Source organism: Rhinopithecus bieti, unplaced genomic scaffold (assembly GCF_001698545.2).
Source record: "Rhinopithecus bieti isolate Rb0 unplaced genomic scaffold, ASM169854v2 scaffold_56550, whole genome shotgun sequence".
NCBI classification, from domain to species: domain Eukaryota; kingdom Metazoa; phylum Chordata; class Mammalia; order Primates; family Cercopithecidae; genus Rhinopithecus; species Rhinopithecus bieti.
Genome location: NW_016821820.1, coordinates 38,744 through 57,837, shown reverse-complemented (window position 1 = coordinate 57,837; position 19,094 = coordinate 38,744). Strand labels below are relative to the sequence as shown.

At 38.4% G+C, this 19,094-nt stretch overlaps 1 protein-coding gene across 1 annotated transcript in view; it reads right to left on the bottom strand.

Annotated features, from left to right (window-relative positions):
* Positions 1 to 19,094, bottom strand: part of TEC (tec protein tyrosine kinase) — a 114,311-nt gene that overhangs the window by 92,616 nt on the left and 2,601 nt on the right. The window contains 1 exon segment of the mRNA XM_017860643.1: positions 3,590 to 3,775. Coding sequence (XP_017716132.1) covers positions 3,590 to 3,775 — 186 coding nt within the window.

Genomic DNA, 19,094 nt, shown 5'->3' with positions numbered 1-19,094 from the left:
TGAAGTGGCTCACTGTACCCAAACTGTACAATGTAGTTCATGCTGAAGACCTGCTTTCCTTCTGCAGTCTGGAACCTTGGTACACTAGGCACAGCCTCCAACAAAAACCTCAGGCACTGAGTCTCTAATAGCACGACATTTCACAATTGTCACAATTTGATGCTGGAGGAATTACGCACATCCTCTGGGACTCTACTGGGATAAGATTCTTGGAAGCTTACACCTGGCCCCACATGCCTTTTGCCTTTGCTGATTTTACTTTGTATCCTTTTGCTGTAATAAATCATAGTTATGAGTATGACTCAGTGCTGAGTCCTGTGAGCTGTCACAGTGAATCACTGAACGTGCAGGTGGAGTTGGGATCCCTGGCACAATGAGTTTCCCCATTCCTTCAACTTTGTAAGTTATTTGCCAGTTTCCATGCTGGGCAGTACAACAAACAAAAAGCCAACCAAATTAAGAGCTCCAAAGTCCAATTCTAAAAATTCCTGATTTCTTAGCTAACAATAGTTGCAAATTTACATACTACTTCAATTTTTTAAATTCAAACCTCAACCTATAGAAATCGATTCCTCGTTTTCTTTCTCACTATTATTTGTAGATCTTTTTCCTGATCAAACTCCAGCACTGCTCCTCCCTGGCTCCCATCTCATTATCCCACAGAGCCTCCACTGAAACATCAGGTGGTCTGTTCCCTGTGTCATTTAGCCCCCTGACTAGAAAGCAACATCACTTATGACATCTCCAGTGTCCTGTGCTCTGTGTTATCCTGAATAGGATCAAATAATATAAACTTCCAGGAAGATCTTTTTTCAGTTCATTGGAACATGAGGAAATATACATGAATTAACTAACTACCAGAGAGAAAGGAGGACAAACTAAAGAATGACCCACAGCAGAAATTGAAATACAGGTCTTACAAAATTAGACTGAGGAAATGGTTTAAGTGAATTTCTTGTCATCTAGAATAGGATTTTCAGCATATTTCAAAAAGCACAGAAAGGTTTATTACATAATAGGAAGAATTTCAAGAAAAGCTTGCTGTCATGATGTTGAAGAAGCTGTCCAGGGAATAAGGAGAAGATGGATGTCTTCTGTCTGACATTATGAACTGAGAGTTTTAACAGAGTATTAGCGGCACTTGGTGGCCACAAAGAAACCACAAATCACAGTTACTAGATCAATCAATAGCCTCCTCATTGTTTTTCTATTGAAAATAGGAGAACTATGAACAATAAAACTAAATATCTCTAGGACTATTTTATTCCTGAATGGCCCCTGTGGTTCTAATTTACTTCTGGAGTCACAGTTTTAACAAAATTATTTTGAAAACCTGTTGATTTGCAGAGATTACTCATGTCACATCCTTTTTTTCTCTTTCTTATTTTTCCTTTTTTAGATGGGAGTCTCGCTCTGTTGCCCAGGCTGGAGTGCAGTGGTACAACCTCAGCTCCCTGCAACCTCTGCTTCCTGGCTCCAAGTAATTCTTCTGCCTCAGCCTCCAGAGTAGCTGGGATTACAGGCACCCACCACCACACCCAGCTACTTTTTTTTGTATGTTTAGTAGAGACGGGGTTTCACCATGTTGGCCAGGCTCGTCTCAAACTCCTGACCTCAAGTGATCCCCTCACCTCAGCTTCCCAAAGTGCTGGATTACAGGCATGAGCCACCATGACTGGCCCTCACATTCTTTTTTGAATCGCAGCTTCCAGGGATAGGGAGATGGAAATCAGAAGATTGATCTGTTCATGTCCTCAGTAAGACTTCCAGTCAACAGTAGGCTATTAGTAGTTAAGTTTGGGGGCAGTCAAAAGCTATATGCAGATTTTTGACTGCACGAGGGTTGGTGTCCCTAACCTGCATTGTTCAAGAGTCAACTACATATTAAAATCAAATTATAACAAATTATTACCATATAGCAAAAATGTGTAAATGTTTCCCTTAAAATCTGTTTTAGGTTTCAAAATAATTCACATTTCTGGTAACAGTCCTTGTCCAAAACACTTTTGGATTTTTTAATTTTTTAGATTTAACAAAGCAAATATAGCACATATACCATATATTACATAATAGTCCCAGCAGGGACTAGGGCAGCTCCACATAATCAAATACATTAATATTTCTGCACACATATACACATACATATACACACACACAGGTTTTGTAACTAAGAGTTTTGAGGTTTTGGTTTTCAGCATTTGAGGGACTTAAGGATAAAGGAGTATGGTCCTAAATTACATGAACCTGCAGAATACCACAGGTCACAATGACAAGCCACAGCAGAAATTAAGAGTTGAGGACCATCATGAGACACAATGCCATTCCATCTAAAATGGGGGAAACCAAACCACAGAGAAATTAGTGGGAGAAAAAAAATACAACTAAATCAACTTCTGAGGAAAATACTCTAGAAAAAAAAAAAAAAAAAACAGAATTAAAACTAAACCAGGGCCGGGTGCAGTGGCTCATGCCTGTAATCCCAGCAGTTTGGGAGGCCCAGGTGGGTGGATCACTTGAGGTCAGGAGTTCAAGACCAGCCTGGCCAATATGGTGAAACCCCATCTCTACTAAAAACACAAAAATTAGCCAAGTGTGGTAGCGTGTGCCTGTAAATCCCAGCTACTTGGGAGGCTGAGACAGAAGAATTGCTTGAACCGGAGACGGAGGTTACTGTGAGCTGAGATCATATCACTGTACTCTAGCCTGGCAACAAAGCAAGACACTGTCTCAAAAAACAAAAACAAAAACAAACAAACAAAAAAAAGAAAATAAAACTAAACCAGGATCACCAACAGTCCACTGAAACCAACTGCATAACAGCATACGGTTAACCATGGGCAACTCAGCCCCTGGTCATTCCCTGGAACCCAAGGATATTTCTAGCAGAGATGGCAGTACGTGGCAGTACTAGCAAATGCCACACCCAACATGTCAGGAGCAAAAGAACCAGAGGTGACCGCACATTCAAGTCCTCATCTAGCGGTGGAAGGAGAAGCTAAGCCACCCACAAGCCAGGAGTGTGCTAACCATACATTCGCCTGTGCCATGTGCTCACTGGCCAGGTTTTTTAGTGAGCTGCTTTCTCCCTGTTGCCATCAAGGGAACTTTGTAGTAGCTACTTATCACAAAAACAATGAATGTTTAAAAACTCTGCTTCAGGTCAACTTCGATAATGTGTTGAGTCCACCAAATCACTAACCAGTTTTAAGTAACTTCTACTTAATAATGAAGAAATATTCATATAAGGCAATGGACATGGATACAATTTATATTTGCTAAAGAAGACTTTGATACATAATAGGCTGTTTACAGGAGAGAGCCATATGTACAATACACCTTACAAATTCCATGAGGATCTAAAAGTAATGTAATCTAATAGATTAATTCAGTAGGTTAATTATAATAAACCTATAATTAACAGATTTGTTAATTTATATCTATATTCTAAACTTCATCTTTCAAATCCAAATGATAATAAATCATTACTTCATTAACCCAAAGCATTTTCAATAAGATTGGAGAGGGAGGCAATATTATAAAATCGTTATCCACACAGAAAGCAGCAAAGTAAATCGTGATTGTCTCCTACCTCTGCTCGACCCTCATAGTAGGTTAGCATGGACTTTGTAAGTACAAAAAGTCTCTCTTTGTAGTTTAAGGGCGATGTCTTCTTTTTCTGCTGTGATCTTTTAATAAGAATCTCCTCCAAAATAGTGTTAAAATTCATCTCCGTCTTCTGATTACTCCTTCTCCTGCCACTGAAGATCCCAGTATTCTACAGTGAAAAAAGAAACAGTTAAAATGTGACAGTTTAATTTTCTATGGATGTTGCCATTTCAAATTACCAAAATTGGCTTCACCCTCACCCCTGCTGGAGCAGATGAGTGTTGATCTCTGTGCCCGAACTGAGAATGCCTGGGGCACAAAAATTCAACCTCCTCTCCTTTTCCAGTCTCCATCCTGCTCCTCCACGTCTCATCATTTCATGGGAAAAATCTAATCAAGGTTCTTCATGATGATGATTCATTCCTTTTTACCTACTACTACCCTTAGCTTTCTGGGGCACTCCTACTGTTTGATTGCAGGGAACAAATATCTCAGATGGAAAAGCACATTTCGTCCACTGCGTGGCTGATTTACACTGGCATTTGAATTGCTTCAGGATCTTGGTTCACAAAACAGACAACCTTACAGACACAGCAGACTCATGAACAAAATGAATTAGCATAGTGGTGGATATGATTCATACTCCAGCTCTGATAAGGATGTAATCTCAATGAAGCATCCTAGTTACCAGTGCCACAAGGATGTTCTCTGGTGTCTACACTACCATGCTCCAGAGTTATCTTCCCAATGGCTCCCGTCTCCACCACAGGAGAAATGGAAACCCACCAGTCATACTTAACCTGCAGAGTCCACCTGGATAAGAAAGTCTCAGCCCTCTAACTCCAGGCTATCCATACCTAGACTAAGCCTTTTAAAATTCAACACTATTTAACTATCTGAAAACCCAAAGATATTCAAAAAAAAGGCCTGAAGATTAATATTTGAGACAAGTTGAACTAACAACAGCCGCTCCTTCACTTGCCTCCACCGTGCCTTTAAAGAAGTAACTGTGGCTGGGCACAGTAGTTCACGCCTGTTACCCCAGCACTTTGGGTAGATTACTTGAGGTGAGGAGTTCAAGAGCAGCCTGGCCAACATGGCAAAACCTCGTCTTTACTAAAATGACAAAAATTAGCTGGGCGTGGTGGTGCATGCCTGTAATCCCAGCTACTCAGGAGGCTGAGGCAAGAGAATCACTTGAACTCGGGAGGCGGAGCCTGGAGTGAGCCAGACAGCACCACTGCACTCCAACCTAGGTGACAGAGCAAGACTTTGTCTCAAAAAAAATAATAAATAGGCTGAGAGCGGTGGCTTACGCCTGTAATCCCAGCACTTTGGGAGGCCGAGGTGGGTGAATCACCTGAGGTCACGAGTTCAAGACCAGCCTGGCCAACATGGTGAAATCCCATCTCTACTAAAAATACAAAAAATTAGCTGGGCATGGTGGCAGGCGCCTGCAATCCCAGCTACTTGGTAGGCTGAGGCAGGAGAATCGCTTGAACCTGGGAGATGGAGGTTTCAGCGAGCCGAGATCTCACCACCTTGCACTCCAGCCTGGGCAACAAGAGCAAAACTCTGTCTCAAAAAATAATAATAATAAATAAATAAATAAATAAATAAATAAATAACTGCATACTAAAGGACAGAGGCAAGAAGAGTCACATGAACAGCATTAAGTGGCTGACAGCACGGCCGGTAACTGGACAGGGTTAGCCACTGAGGAATTCCACCATCTTCATACCCAATTCAACACCTCCAATGCACCCTTTAATTTCCTATTACTGATTGGTCATCATCCAATCAGGCCCCTCCATTTTCTGTAATGTTCCTTTATAACAGCTTCACTCTGAACATCAGTTCCTTCATTTATAAAGTATGTAAGGAAAGACCACAAGGTCAGTGTGAAGTTTAAATGAGATATGGGCAAGAACTGACTATGAAAACACTACACAAATGTTTATCATCATTTTTAATTGCACGGTTATTTTCCTCGCTCAGAGCATTACAATCCCATAATTGGACCATGAGAGTAGCTTTCCAATTGGTCTTCATTTCCTCAAGTTCTTGCCTCCTTTTATTCAAACTACCTATCCATCACTCCCATTGGATCAATCTTCAGAAATTCAGCACTGTCATTTCACTCATCAGAAATCCTCAGTGCCTCCCCGCGACCTGCAGAGTAAAGCTAAAATTCCTTGGTCTGACACTAGAGACTGTCCACATTCTGGCTGCAGCCTACCGGCCCATCTTTACTTCCACCATATTCCAATCAAAATAGTCTTCCAAATCTCCAGAGATTCCCCTCACAGCATTCACTCCCTGGCCTAGTGGACTCTCTACTTTCCACCTATGAAGACTATACCAGCTCAAAATTCCCCTCCTTGATGTTGTCTCTCCTAATGACTCCTATTAATTAAAAATCTTCCCACTCCTGGGCCATAATTTCTGTCACTCATCATAGAGCTAATCATATTCTGCTACATCTACAGCAATTAATGTACATATTTTTAATTCTCACTTAGCTGTTAAGGAATGGTTCTCAACCTTAAGTGTATATTAGAATCACCTAGGGAATTTCATTTTAATACAGATGTCTAGGCTCCACTTCCAGATGTTTTTATTCGGTTGGTCTGGGGAGGAGCCCTGGGCATCATGATTTCATGTACAGATAGAATTGAGAGCCACTATCTTAAAGGAAGACACTGGGCTCTTGAACCTCTTAATCCCACTCCCAGTGTCTACAGTAGCCTCTCAGTAGCAGCTAAATCACAGAACTAATTAACCCAATAGCCACCTTAAGCTAAGGAGTCACAGAAAAGCTCTTGCCCCTTTTGCATCTAAGTTGGTCTTCCTTATTCCATATTAAAATTTTGGCGCTCCATCCTTCTTTCCTAAGAAACTGTCAGAATGCAAGTACCATTTCTTTGGAAATTATCTTTTCATCTTTGTGCAACACATTTTCAAGGGTGAAAATGACAACTTATAAGAATGGATACCAGGGAAAAGCAAGCAATGCTTTCATAAACGGGCCATGTGCAAACATGTAGTTCCCAATACAGTGAGCAATACCATTGTTAACAAATGGAAGGCAGACTTTTGGAAGGCCCACAAGGATAAATGGGGCGGGACTCATAGGCAGTTCTAGAAGCAAAAGGTCTCAACATCAGGGGCAGAAAAAACATTCATGATGAATGTCCTGGGGAAAAAATCACCTTATCTGTTCATGTGTGGTGGCTCATGCCTGTAATCCCAGCACTTTGGGAGGCCAAGGCAGGAGGATCACTTGAGGTCAGGGGTTCAAGACCAGCCTGGTGAAAATGGTAAAACCCCATCTCTATTAAAAATATAAAAATTAGCTGGGTGAGGTGGCAGGTGCCTGTAGTCCCAGCTACTTGGGAGGCTGAGGCAGGAGAATCGTTTAAACTGGGGAGGCGGAAGTTGCAGTGAGCCAAGATCACACCATCGTACTCCAGTCTGAGCAAAAGGGCAAGAGTCTGTCTAAAAAAAAAAAATCACCTTATCTGACTTATATGTGCGATTACTTGTCTTATACAGAATCATACCATTTAAGTTGAAAGGAATCTTAGTTCACCACCTAATCTATCTCCCTCAAGAAACTGAAGTTCGGAAAAGTTAAATGGCTTACTCAAGGTCACACAAGCCAAGACTAGAAAAAAGTCTCCTAGTTCCTACTTACGGGCTCTCCCTACCCTTCTATCCCATACAATTAAAGTCCACCACTGTTGTTATAATTCATTGGCCAATGGGAAGTCCTGGCCAAGAAAACTACTAAAGTTCAGAGAGACACAAATGAAGGAAAAGTCTCCTCATGTAGACTTCCAGCCAAAGATGGAGTGCTGAATGCACACTTTGCATTGGCTCCTTCCTGAAATTCCATTAAAAACAGTTCTGTTGTTGTTGTTAAGGAACTGACTCTCAAGGAAATAGAAAACAAAAAAAGGAAAAAACAATAGAATTTTGGAAACTGGAAAACAAATAAGTATGTGGCAGGCCCCGCTGAGGTGAAGCCTGGAAACAACTCAATTTCTTCTGCAAAACCTCCAAATAGCTCAAGAATCACCAGAATATGGTATTTCTAGAAGTGGTGATGAAGAAGGGATTAAAGCAAAAGAATTTTTGGCAAATCAGTTTAAGAAACAGAATCCCCTGGCACCAAAAGCCAAAATTGACAAATGGGAACTAATTAAACTAAAGAGCTTCTGCACAGCAAAAGAAACTACCATCAGAGTGAACAGGCAACCTACAGAATGGGAGAAAATTTTGCAATCTACTCATCTGACAAAGGGCTAATATCCAGAACCTACAAAGAACTCAAACAAATTTACCAGAAAAAACAAACAACCCATCAAAAAGTGGGCAAAGGATATGAACAGACACTTCGCAAAAGAAGACATTTATGCAGCCAACAGACACATGAAAAAACACTCATCATCACTCACCATCAGAGAAATGCAAATCAAAACCACAATGAGATACCATCTCACACCAGTTAGAATGGCAATCATTAAAAGCCAGGAAACAACAGGTGCTGGAGAGGATGTGAAGAAACAGGAAGAGTTTTACACTGTTGATGGAACTGTAAACTAGTTTAACCATAGTGGAAGACCATGTGGCGATTCCTCAAGGATCTAGAACTAGAAATACCATNAAACAACCCATCAAAAAGTGGGCAAAGGATATGAACAGACACTTCGCAAAAGAAGACATTTATGCAGCCAACAGACACATGAAAAAACACTCATCATCACTCACCATCAGAGAAATGCAAATCAAAACCACAATGAGATACCATCTCACACCAGTTAGAATGGCAATCATTAAAAAGCCAGGAAACAACAGGTGCTGGAGAGGATGTGAAGAAACAGGAAGAGTTTTACACTGTTGATGGAACTGTAAACTAGTTTAACCATAGTGGAAGACCATGTGGCGATTCCTCAAGGATCTAGAACTAGAAATACCATTTGAGCCAGCCATCCCATTACTGGGTGTATATCCAAAGGATTATAAATCATGCTGCTATAAAGACACATGCACATGTATGTTTAATGCGGCACTATTTACAATAGCAAAGACTTGGAACCAACCCAAATGTCCATCAATGATAGACTGGATTAAGAAAATGTGGCACATACACACCATGGAATACTATGCAGCCATAAAAAAGGATGAGTTCGTGTCCTTTGTAGGGACATGGATGAAGCTGGAAACCATTATTCTTGGAAACCATCATTCTCAGCAAACTATCGCAAGAACACCACATGTTCTCACTCATAGGTGGGAACTGAACAATGAGAACACTTGGACACAGGAAGGGGAACATGACACACCACAGCCTGTCGGGTAGGGGGAGGGGGGAGGGATGGATAGCATTAGGAGATATACCTAATGTAAATGATGAGTTAATGGGTGCAGCACACCAACATGGCACATGTATACATATGTAACAAACCTGCATGTTGTGCACATGTACCCTAGAACTTAAAGTATAATTAAAAAAAAAAAAGAAAGAAACACAGTCCCCGAACCTCTCCACTTCCATGCCATATAGATCTAGGTGACTAACCCTCCTCAACCCTGGGAGAAAACTAGAGGTTTATTTCTGAAGACTATAAAACATAGGGTCTCTATCCTGGGAGAGACTAAGTACAGTTGTGGCTGGGATTATCACACTGAAAAGGAGGAGCTTAAGTGAAACTGTACAAGTGTACATAACAATGATGACGCTACTCAGCAGTCTTCTTCCATCTGGCTCCAGGATATCAGGACTGGACTAAGGGAAAAATCTTGAAGACACAGACATAGAAGTGTCCCCCTAAAAATGGCACAGCCAGACTACCCTATAGTTAAGCCCACAGTTAGCAAGGCCCCACTACCATGCATGAAGCTTCCAATTGACACTTTTTTCTTTTTTTTTTTTTTAACAAGAAGAGGTCTGGTTATGTTACCCAGGCTGGACTCAAATTCCTGGGCACAAGTGAACTCCCTGCCTCAGCCTCCCCAAGTAGCTGAAACTACAGGTCCACATGACCACGCCCAGCTCAACTGACTTTTTAAAGTCCCACTCTGATAAATGAGAGGAAGCCAAGGATCACCAGACAATTGAGGAAAGATTATAATAGGAATCCAAGGTCAAAGAACAAATGCAAAAAAAGCAAGTTGGAAGAAACAAAAGTTGTGCAGAAAAAAAGAAAATGTTAAAAAAAAAAAAAACTCAATAAAATCAAAGAATTAAGGGGAATATACATGCATGAAACAAGGTCAAGATGTGGCCAAAATAAGAAATCGAGGGCCAAAAAAAAAAAAAAAAAGAGGAGCTATTAGAAATCAAAAATAAAACAGCAGAAATTAAAAACTCAATGGAAAAGTTAGAACATAAAATTGAGGAACTCTCCCCAGAAAATAAATAAATAAATAAAATTAAAAAATTAAGAAACAGAAAACATAATGAAATTACAGAACTCACCCAGAAAGTTCAGCATCTAAAAACCAGAAGTTCCAGAAAGAGAAAGCAAACAAGAGTAAGAAAACAATCAAAGAAAATTTTTAGGAAAATTTCAAACTGAAGGTTATTTTCAGATTGAAATATAACCAAATTAAGGCACTTCTTGTAAAATTTCACAACTATGGGGATAAGCAAAATATTCAGCAAGCTTAAATGTAAATTTCATAAAAAGGATCAAAATTCAGAATGGTAATCATCAAGGGTAATGCTAGAGAGTAGAAGACAATGAAGAAAAACTCAGAAAGAAAGTGATTTCTAACCAGAAATTCTATAATCAGCCAAAGTGCCAATGAAGTGACAGGAGAATAAAGACATTTTTCAAATATGCACAAGGCTTTAACAATTTTATCTCTTGTTCACCTTTCTCAAAAAGCTAGTTGGGGATGTAGCCAAAATACCAAAACAAAGCAGGAAGCCAAAACAGCAAAAACCACAAGAATTTAGGAAACAAACATTCCAACACAAGAAAGAGGTAAAGGGACCCCCTCCCCCAATAGATGCTGAAGGGAAATACCAAAATGAATGACACTGAGCAGCTGGTCGAGAGTACAACTAGTCCAAACTAGATCAAGTAAGGAGGTTCTTCCAAATAATTCTTCTAGGAGACGAAACTGAATGCATGGGGAGAAGATTTATAATAAGTTAGTAAAATTTAGCCAACTTTAAAAAATAAAATAATTCCAAGGGAAAACAAAAAATTGTTTAGAAAAGGAAAAATAATCACAGGTATGCTACAGAGTTCTGCTACAAATAACATCTACACCGTCATAATCAGGTAAACAATAGTGATAATCTTACTACTAATATAAATATATTGGGTGTGAGAGCAGGAAGTATGTTCCCGTGTGGGTGCGGGAGTACATTATGAAAGGGAGCTATTTCCTCCATGGTAGTAGGAGGAGAAGGAGGAAAAGGTAGAGGAGGAGGAGGAGAAAACCAATAAATAGTATCTACAATTTAAAACACAAGAAGTAGCAATGTAAAGCATGTTACTTAGAGACTGTCAAGAGACAAAATTACGACAAATTTAGTAAAAGTGACTTTTACTCACAATTCATGAGTCAGGTTAGCCTCTATTCTGTAAAACAGACCAGGGCAGAACTATGGATTTTATAAGGTGGGAACAAGGAAACAGAACAATAGGGGGGAAAAAGCTGATTAGTAACATAAAGTTACTTCAGGTTACTTTTTTTTGGTAAAGATTAAAACAGAGGGGACTTCCTTATTACACTGATTCACGTAGACTGTAATCTCCTGTTTTCAAGGGAAAAAATGGTCTATTTGGGGATCTACCTGCTCCCTTAAAGCTTCAGGTTGATTATGCAGCATTTAGCATGAGTGACTCCATTTCTATTTGGTCTGGTTTGTTGGGGCTTAGTACAGGAGCTCAGTCCAAAACAATGGCCTTCCATAATTTTGTTTAATAAGATACAGTGAGATGAAAAAGCTTGAAAAACTGAAAATGATTCCCTCTGAGAATCAGAATATCATTGGAGAATAGCAGTGGAAAGGTATATGTTCTACTCTTCTGCCCTAAATAAAAAAACATAAAAACCAGAGGAAGAGAATCCCATCTTCAACGAAATAAAAAGACAGCCTTTAATCCCAAACTACAAACTATGAAATACCTGCTAAATGCTGTGAAATCTCGACCAAAATGGGGGAGGAAGCTGAGGGTAGATTTTCCTAAAAGTATACATCATTGTCCTGGGAAGTCAATCTAACAACCTTTGATAAGATCAGTGAAATCAGGAGGAATAAGCAGACTATAGGAGAATCAGAGAGTATCCCTATAGAATTACTATTCACACAGAAAAATAATAAAAATCATTATCATATTCATTATTAAACTTTTACTACTTGGCACTGTGTTACAACCACTAAGCACTTTCAATGTATTGAATCACTTCATTCTCTCAACAACCTTCTGAAGTATGTACTAGTACTGTCTACATTTTACACACCACAATGTAAGAATAAAAGCCAGGCTTTAATTTAGGCAATAGAATTGCAGGACCTACACTATTCACTACACTATACAACTTCTCTAGTGAAAAGGAAGGTGGAACGGAAGGAAAAAGTTTAATGAGGTACCACTTCCAGCCTCCTAGTTTAGGAGATTGCTAAGTGCAATTGGATTCAATCTCCAGATTTCAACAGAGATAGCCTATGACTTTCAGGGCATCACTAAGAACCACACCAAACTCTCAATCCGAAAACTGAAGGGAGACGTCCTCTCCGAGCAAGAAAATAATAGGTTTGATGTTCTAAATGTTAAAATGAAGATGAAACAAAACTCAGGATTCCAGCTTTCTCTCCTAGCCGTTACTAAGGATTACAAACATCTTTTTAAAATAAAACTCGACTGCAACATAAGCCCCTTTTCTCTGTCTCATTGGAGTTGAACACAAGAGTACTATTCCCTTTGCCTTAGGGGCTAACTGCTGAAAGTCTGAACATTTTAACACATTGTCTTTGAACACTAATACTCTGAGGTAGACAACGGAAACTGTCACTGTATCACCAGTGAGAAACCCAAACCACCAAAGTTATACTGTCTATCCAGCGTTGCAAATCTGAATATCTGACTAATACTCAGTTTCACAGTCCAGCAATTTTAGCCAATAGATCTTAAAACCTTTTTCATCATGAGAGATTCTGCCTGAAAACAAATAATTTTTTATGGATATGCCAATGGCCCTGATCTGATCGCTATGCATTGTATGTATCAAAACATCACTATGTACCCCACAAATATGTACAATTATTATTTGTCAGTTAAAAAAGAAAATAGGCCAGGTGCGGTGACACACCTGTAATCCCAGCACTTGGGAGGCTGAGGTGGGCAGATCACTGGAGGCCAGGAGTTTGAGACCAGCCTGGCCAACATGGTGAAACCCTGTCTCTACTGAAAATACAGGCGTGGTGGCATGCACCTGCAGTCCCAGCTACTCGGGAGGCTAAGGCATGAGAACAGCTTGAACCTGGGAGGCAGAGGTTGCAGTGAGCTGAGATCACACCACTGCACTTCAGCCTGGGTGTTGGAGTGAGACTCTGTCTCAAAAAAAAAAAAAAAAGAAAAGAAAAAAGAAAAAGAGAGGAGAGAAAATAATAATTAAAAAAAAAACCTGGTGACTAGAACAGCCTATCCTAGTCAATATGACTTTTCATACTATTTTAAGTCAAGGGAACAGAGGTGCTAAATGGGAAAGGAAATCAGAGACAAAAGAAAATAAAAGTGACTGTGAGTTACCAAATGATATTATGGAATGGACTATAGTAAATAAGAAAAAAAGGGCCCTGATAACAGAGTTGGGAAAGGATGGACTATTTATAAGAGCAAGCAAAGAGTGATTAGAGGTTGTTGAAATTCTCATCTCATTAGGTTAAGTCATATATTATGTGCCACATTTTGCCAATATCCAGCAATAATTTATCTATAGAATTAGTAATATTATGTAATTCAATCTAATACTTGGTGATGTTCTAATATTATTAAAACTTAGTTAAAGCCCTCAGTTCACAAACTTCTACATCAGAACAGGTGACCTTATTTCACATCTCATCACAGGTTTATGACAAAGTTACCATTTGCAATCTCATCACAAGTTTGTGACAAAGTTACTATTTGTTTGCAATTTTAGGAAATTTGTGCAAATAAACATCAAACTGACCTTAATCTGAGAAATCAAATGCTGTGGTGCCTATCAACAGTATCAATTCAAAAGTACCAAAATGAGTAGTTATTATATAAGAATAAATCTTACCACATTCTCTTCTATAACATATACTCTAAGCTTAAAGCCCCAATTTTCTTTTGTAAAAGGGGATTAAATAGCAGAAATACAACAAAGGAAAAAAATACTAGGATGACTTCAATCAAAATAGAGTACATTCTAGGTTCCCCATTTAACATCATGAATTGGAGCTATTCCAGGATTAGGCAATGTTTTTGTGCTCAGAAGGAAGTAACACTGTACACCTCTGTCTTCCTGAGCTATTAAACAAAGGCACATGTGATAACCTGTATTTTCTTAAAGTCTCCTTTCTTAAATTTCTCCTTTCAGCCAGTTGATATGCAGCAGGCTATAACATTTTAAGTATTCATCTGCTAACCTGTTGAAGGTAGACACGGTGAGGAATCCAAGCACCAAGAGATCTCTAGTAAAACCCTTATCTTTCATTACCAAGAGCATCTAAAGAGAGTATAAGAGAAGTCCTCTTGGGATAAAAGGCAAAAGTTGAAAGGCTGACTGATTTCTCATCTCTCCTAATACTATATTCCCCACCCCAGTCCACTATCATAGGGTAGGTGATTATAACATTGGATTAGGGGACACGTGAACCTAGAAACAGACTGAGAGGTGCTGCCCTAGGAATAGTTGTTTCTTATTGTCCATATGCAGATATATGCACTGATTTAACTCCTTTAAGACAGGTTTGGGTCTCACACTGCATGTCTTCCCTGTGTGTCTTTGGCTATAATCAGGAATGAGGGCCTCCCCTCTCATAAGAAAGAAGGAGATAAAAAGAGCAATGGATGCAGAAAGAAGCTTTAGAAAAGATACTATGTGCAATACCTCCAAGAATCTAACAAACTTATTTATTATACAGAAGATTCATATTTAAGTGGTTCTAGAGAGAAGCAAAAATTTTCATAATATTAAAATATCCATTAATCAACTGACCACTTTGGTCCCAGTCAAGTATCCTTTCCACATTACTAGGTTTTGCTTCTTTGCTGTCATCATCTCTCAGTGAATGAGAAAGGCAACAGTCAACAATACAATTGCAAATCAAATATCAAATCTTCCAAAGATGAGGCACTTCAAGAAGTGCTGTTGGAGAACCACTCCAACCACACTCAATGACACTGGGAAATAAGGATCTTAAAGTTAGCTAGTTAAACACAATAATAATAACACAATAGGGGAGTCAAAATCAGACTAATTTTTATAATTAAAATATTAAGATACACTGTGGCAGACTGCTTCTTACCTCTCCCCACCCACGCCCCCCACGCACACCCCCACACACCAATTCATTCTCCCCTTCTTTCTGCACATAGGCTGGAATATATTCATTTATAGATTTATATTTCCCAGCCTTCTTTGCAGTAAAATGTGGCCATCTGACTAAGTTAAGGTCAAAAGGATGTGGGGTAGAAGTTATATGTACCCCTTCCAGGCCATTTTCAACTGAAAGACAAGCTACTTCCCTGGATTTAGGGCATTTTCCAGCCTCCCACTGGCAGACTCAACTTCCCTTATGCATCCCAGCATTACTCCGAAGGTGGGGAAGAAACAAGATGGAACCTGATCCTGGAATGACTTCATGGAACAGAGGCTAGACTAGTTCACTTACTTTGTGAGAGGCAAGTATATTTCTATCTTATTTTAGAAATTACATATCATGGTACCTTTGTTACAGTGGGTTAACATTTATTCTATGGAACAGGAAAACCATTGCAAAAACTGGTAAAACTTTCTAATGCTTTTGAAAAAATAAAAAGGCTCTCTTTCAAATTGTGCTGACAAACTCACACGTAAAAGAAGTCAAAATTTTAATCATACATTTTTGTCAGAAAATGATATCAAGACAATATTAGATTCACTTTTTTCTATGAGTTAGTTACTCAAGAGAAAATATGAGATAGACATATTTTCACTTTATTTTTCAGGATAAAGCCTGAATCATACCAGGTTTTTTCTCTTTTACTATTTACTGTGAAATGTAACTGGATTGGCAAATTCTGACACCAATTCTCCTCTGATGAGGGAATTCCTTGTATAAAAGGAATATTTGTCTATTTCTTGCTACTGCAGAGGGAAACAATAACAAGCGAAAATAAGACAAAACAAATTTCTCAGTGGGTACAAGGATTTTTAGTGCCTTTTACTAGGAGAAAGCATCAGAGTAAAGAATGTTTGGAAATTATACGTAAGATCACCGAATACCAATGTTTGTTCCTTGGCCACAGTATTCTAAATTATTTTTAATCCGAAACAGTCATCCATGTCTATATATTCTTTTCTCAATGTTTTTAAAATAGGAATGAAGAGTCCAAGTCATTAGTGCATTCAATTTTTTTTTTTTTTTTTTTACAAATGAAAAAATTTCTTTAACAACAAAAAAAAAAATTTAAGCACAAAATAAAAGAGATTCAGGAGGGTCTGACATATATTTAGTCTTAAGAGCCCTCTCAACTGAAATGTATGAGATAATTATGGCAACTTGAATACTAACTCAATATTGATGATATTAAGGTTAATGGGTAATATTTGTTTAATGATATCAGGACTTAATGATATTAAGACAGTGTTTGGTTATGATTTGCTGTGAGTGTGTGAGTGTGTGTGTGTGTGTGTGTGCTGGTATGGTGATTATATTTTTCACATTTCTTATCTTTTAAAGATACATACTGAAAAATTCACAGATAAAATAATGTCTGTGATTTACTTCCTATTCTGAAGGGTATGGAAGAGTATAGACAAAATAAAATTGTTCATGAGTTGATAACTATTGAAGTTTAGTGATAAATACTAGGGGTTCCTTATATCATCCTATTTCTATTTATGTTTGAAATTTTCCACAATAAAAAGTGTTTAAAACATATTTACAGGAATAACATAGTTTTCCATGTCCCAGTCGTCACACACTTCAGAGTTGATAAGAAAAAAGAGAAAAGGGTAAAAGAAGGAAGAGAAAAGAGGGAGGTGGAAAAAAGAACCAAAGCAGACAAATAACACAAGAAAAAGATGGGTGGGCTCAACTTCCCCAAGGACCATTATTACTGCCCTACCTACTTCATCACAAATACCTTCCAATGGTCCCAGTGATTCTTGTGAGCCAGCAGAGCCTTGTGCTAATGTAATCTGCACTACCTATTCTCAGACATAAAGGAATATGTGATTTCTAGCTCCCCAAAATAAAACCACAGTCTAATGCAACATTTGTCCTCATTATAACTCCTCTCTTCCCTCTATGTCCTTTCCATTTCCCCGTTCAAGTTCATGAAAGCTGAAGTTCTTTCTCAAGTCTACATCACGTTAGAAAGAAGATTCTCTACAGAACAACAAAGTGCCAAAGCACAGTGGGCAGTCAGGCAAAGTGCGTATATTCAAACTGCAGACTTTTTATAAAAGAATCATTAGAAAGATTACCAAAGGTCAGCATCATAACTGGAACTGCAGAGCACACTAGATCATAAAGGCACATTTACCAGACAAGTATCTGCCCTTATTTCTAAAGCTTATGGAGCTCAGTTAATGAAGAATTTCAAAAACTGAAATGCCAGCTGTTACATACCTGATCCCTAACAGGAAAAAAAAAACTGCTAAAAACACTAATTTTGTAGAAAACATTCTCATAGATGATTTGTTACAAATAAAAATTATAAACTACACTCAAAAAGTATCATGGATGTATGTCATAATCTAACTACTGTTTGGAAAGTATCTAATGACATTGTCATACGTCCCATCTCTGATGAAGTAAATTGATAATGAACTTTCCTGTTCTTTGCTCTATTCATCATTGTCATTATCTGGTCCACTTATGATATGTAGTGTTGCTGTTTCTGTTTTTTAAATACATGTAAATTCATTGACACTCTTCTTATGGGTCTACGTCACCTCCCCTCCCCCTGAATTGCAGTAGGCTTGTGACTCCTTTGACTAATATAGTACAGTAGAAATGTCTGAGACTAGGATATAAAAGCCCAAGTAGCTCCTGCTTGATTTTTTTGGACATCTAGCTCTTCGATTATTCTCCCTCTTCGAACCCAGCCACCATACTGAGAAAAGCTCACTGCAAGTAGAGAAATCACATACAGTTCTATTGCAGAATTACTGCTGAGCCCAGCCTTCAAATCATCTCAGCCTAGAAGCCAGACACATGAGTGAGAGACCTTCAGATGATTCCAGCTCTTTGTGGTTCAAGTCACCCTCAGCCATTAAAGTTTTCCAAGATAAGAGCCTTGACATCCCCACTGTGCACTAATTCTTAACCTTCAGAATCCATGAGGGTGATAAAATGGCTGTATCCCTTTAAGTCTTGGATGGTTTCTAACAGCAAAAGTTTACCAGGACATATAATATATGATAGCATTCTTGACCACCTCATTCTTGTTTCATTCATCTCTTATCCTTGTCAATTTTCTTCCTTCCCTCAAATGTTTCCTCTTCTTCACTCAACCATCTTTTTACCATTTTCAGTTCATGAGCTAATTTGTCCACAGAAATAGTTTGAGACATTCATGTGTATTCATTCTGACATTTATTGCACAGTCATGATGTATTAGGAACCATGCATGAGGCACTAAGGTGGTTACAAAGATGAACAAGACATGATCTTTGTTCTAGAGAAGAATGGGAAAAGAGTACCTTAAAAACAACGTATGACATTACAATCTATTAAGGACTACAAAAGTGGTAATGTGCAGTGTCTTAATACATTGGTAAAATAAGTCAATGTCCAATTTCTTCCAGTGCTGTGTGAAATTCTGAAAATCAAATTTACTTATATAAGCAATATGGACCCACAACAAAATAAATGTTTGTGTACACATTACACGTATACATAAATCTCAATTCTGTTACATATCAATTTCTCAAAAGTATATTTCCAAGTCTTTTTTTCCTTCTGAGTATTCTGTCTTACACAAACCACACAAAATAAAATACAATATTTGGCATGATCTAGCACCCAGAACACTGCCTGAAACATATTGGGTATTTGGTAAGTATTTATCGGATGACAGTGATTTCACTTTATCTAGCTTGCTGGTATTTACTTCAGAAGCCAAATCTCAAAGGCAACAGAAGCATCTACTTCAGATCTTTCACCATTTGTAGTTCCTCCTACTATCACTAGGCAAATTTGAAAGAAAACTCTTATTTCAAAAGTCACACAGATAAGGAGGGACCATTGTATATTCATTTGCATCTTAAATTAGCAAAGTCTT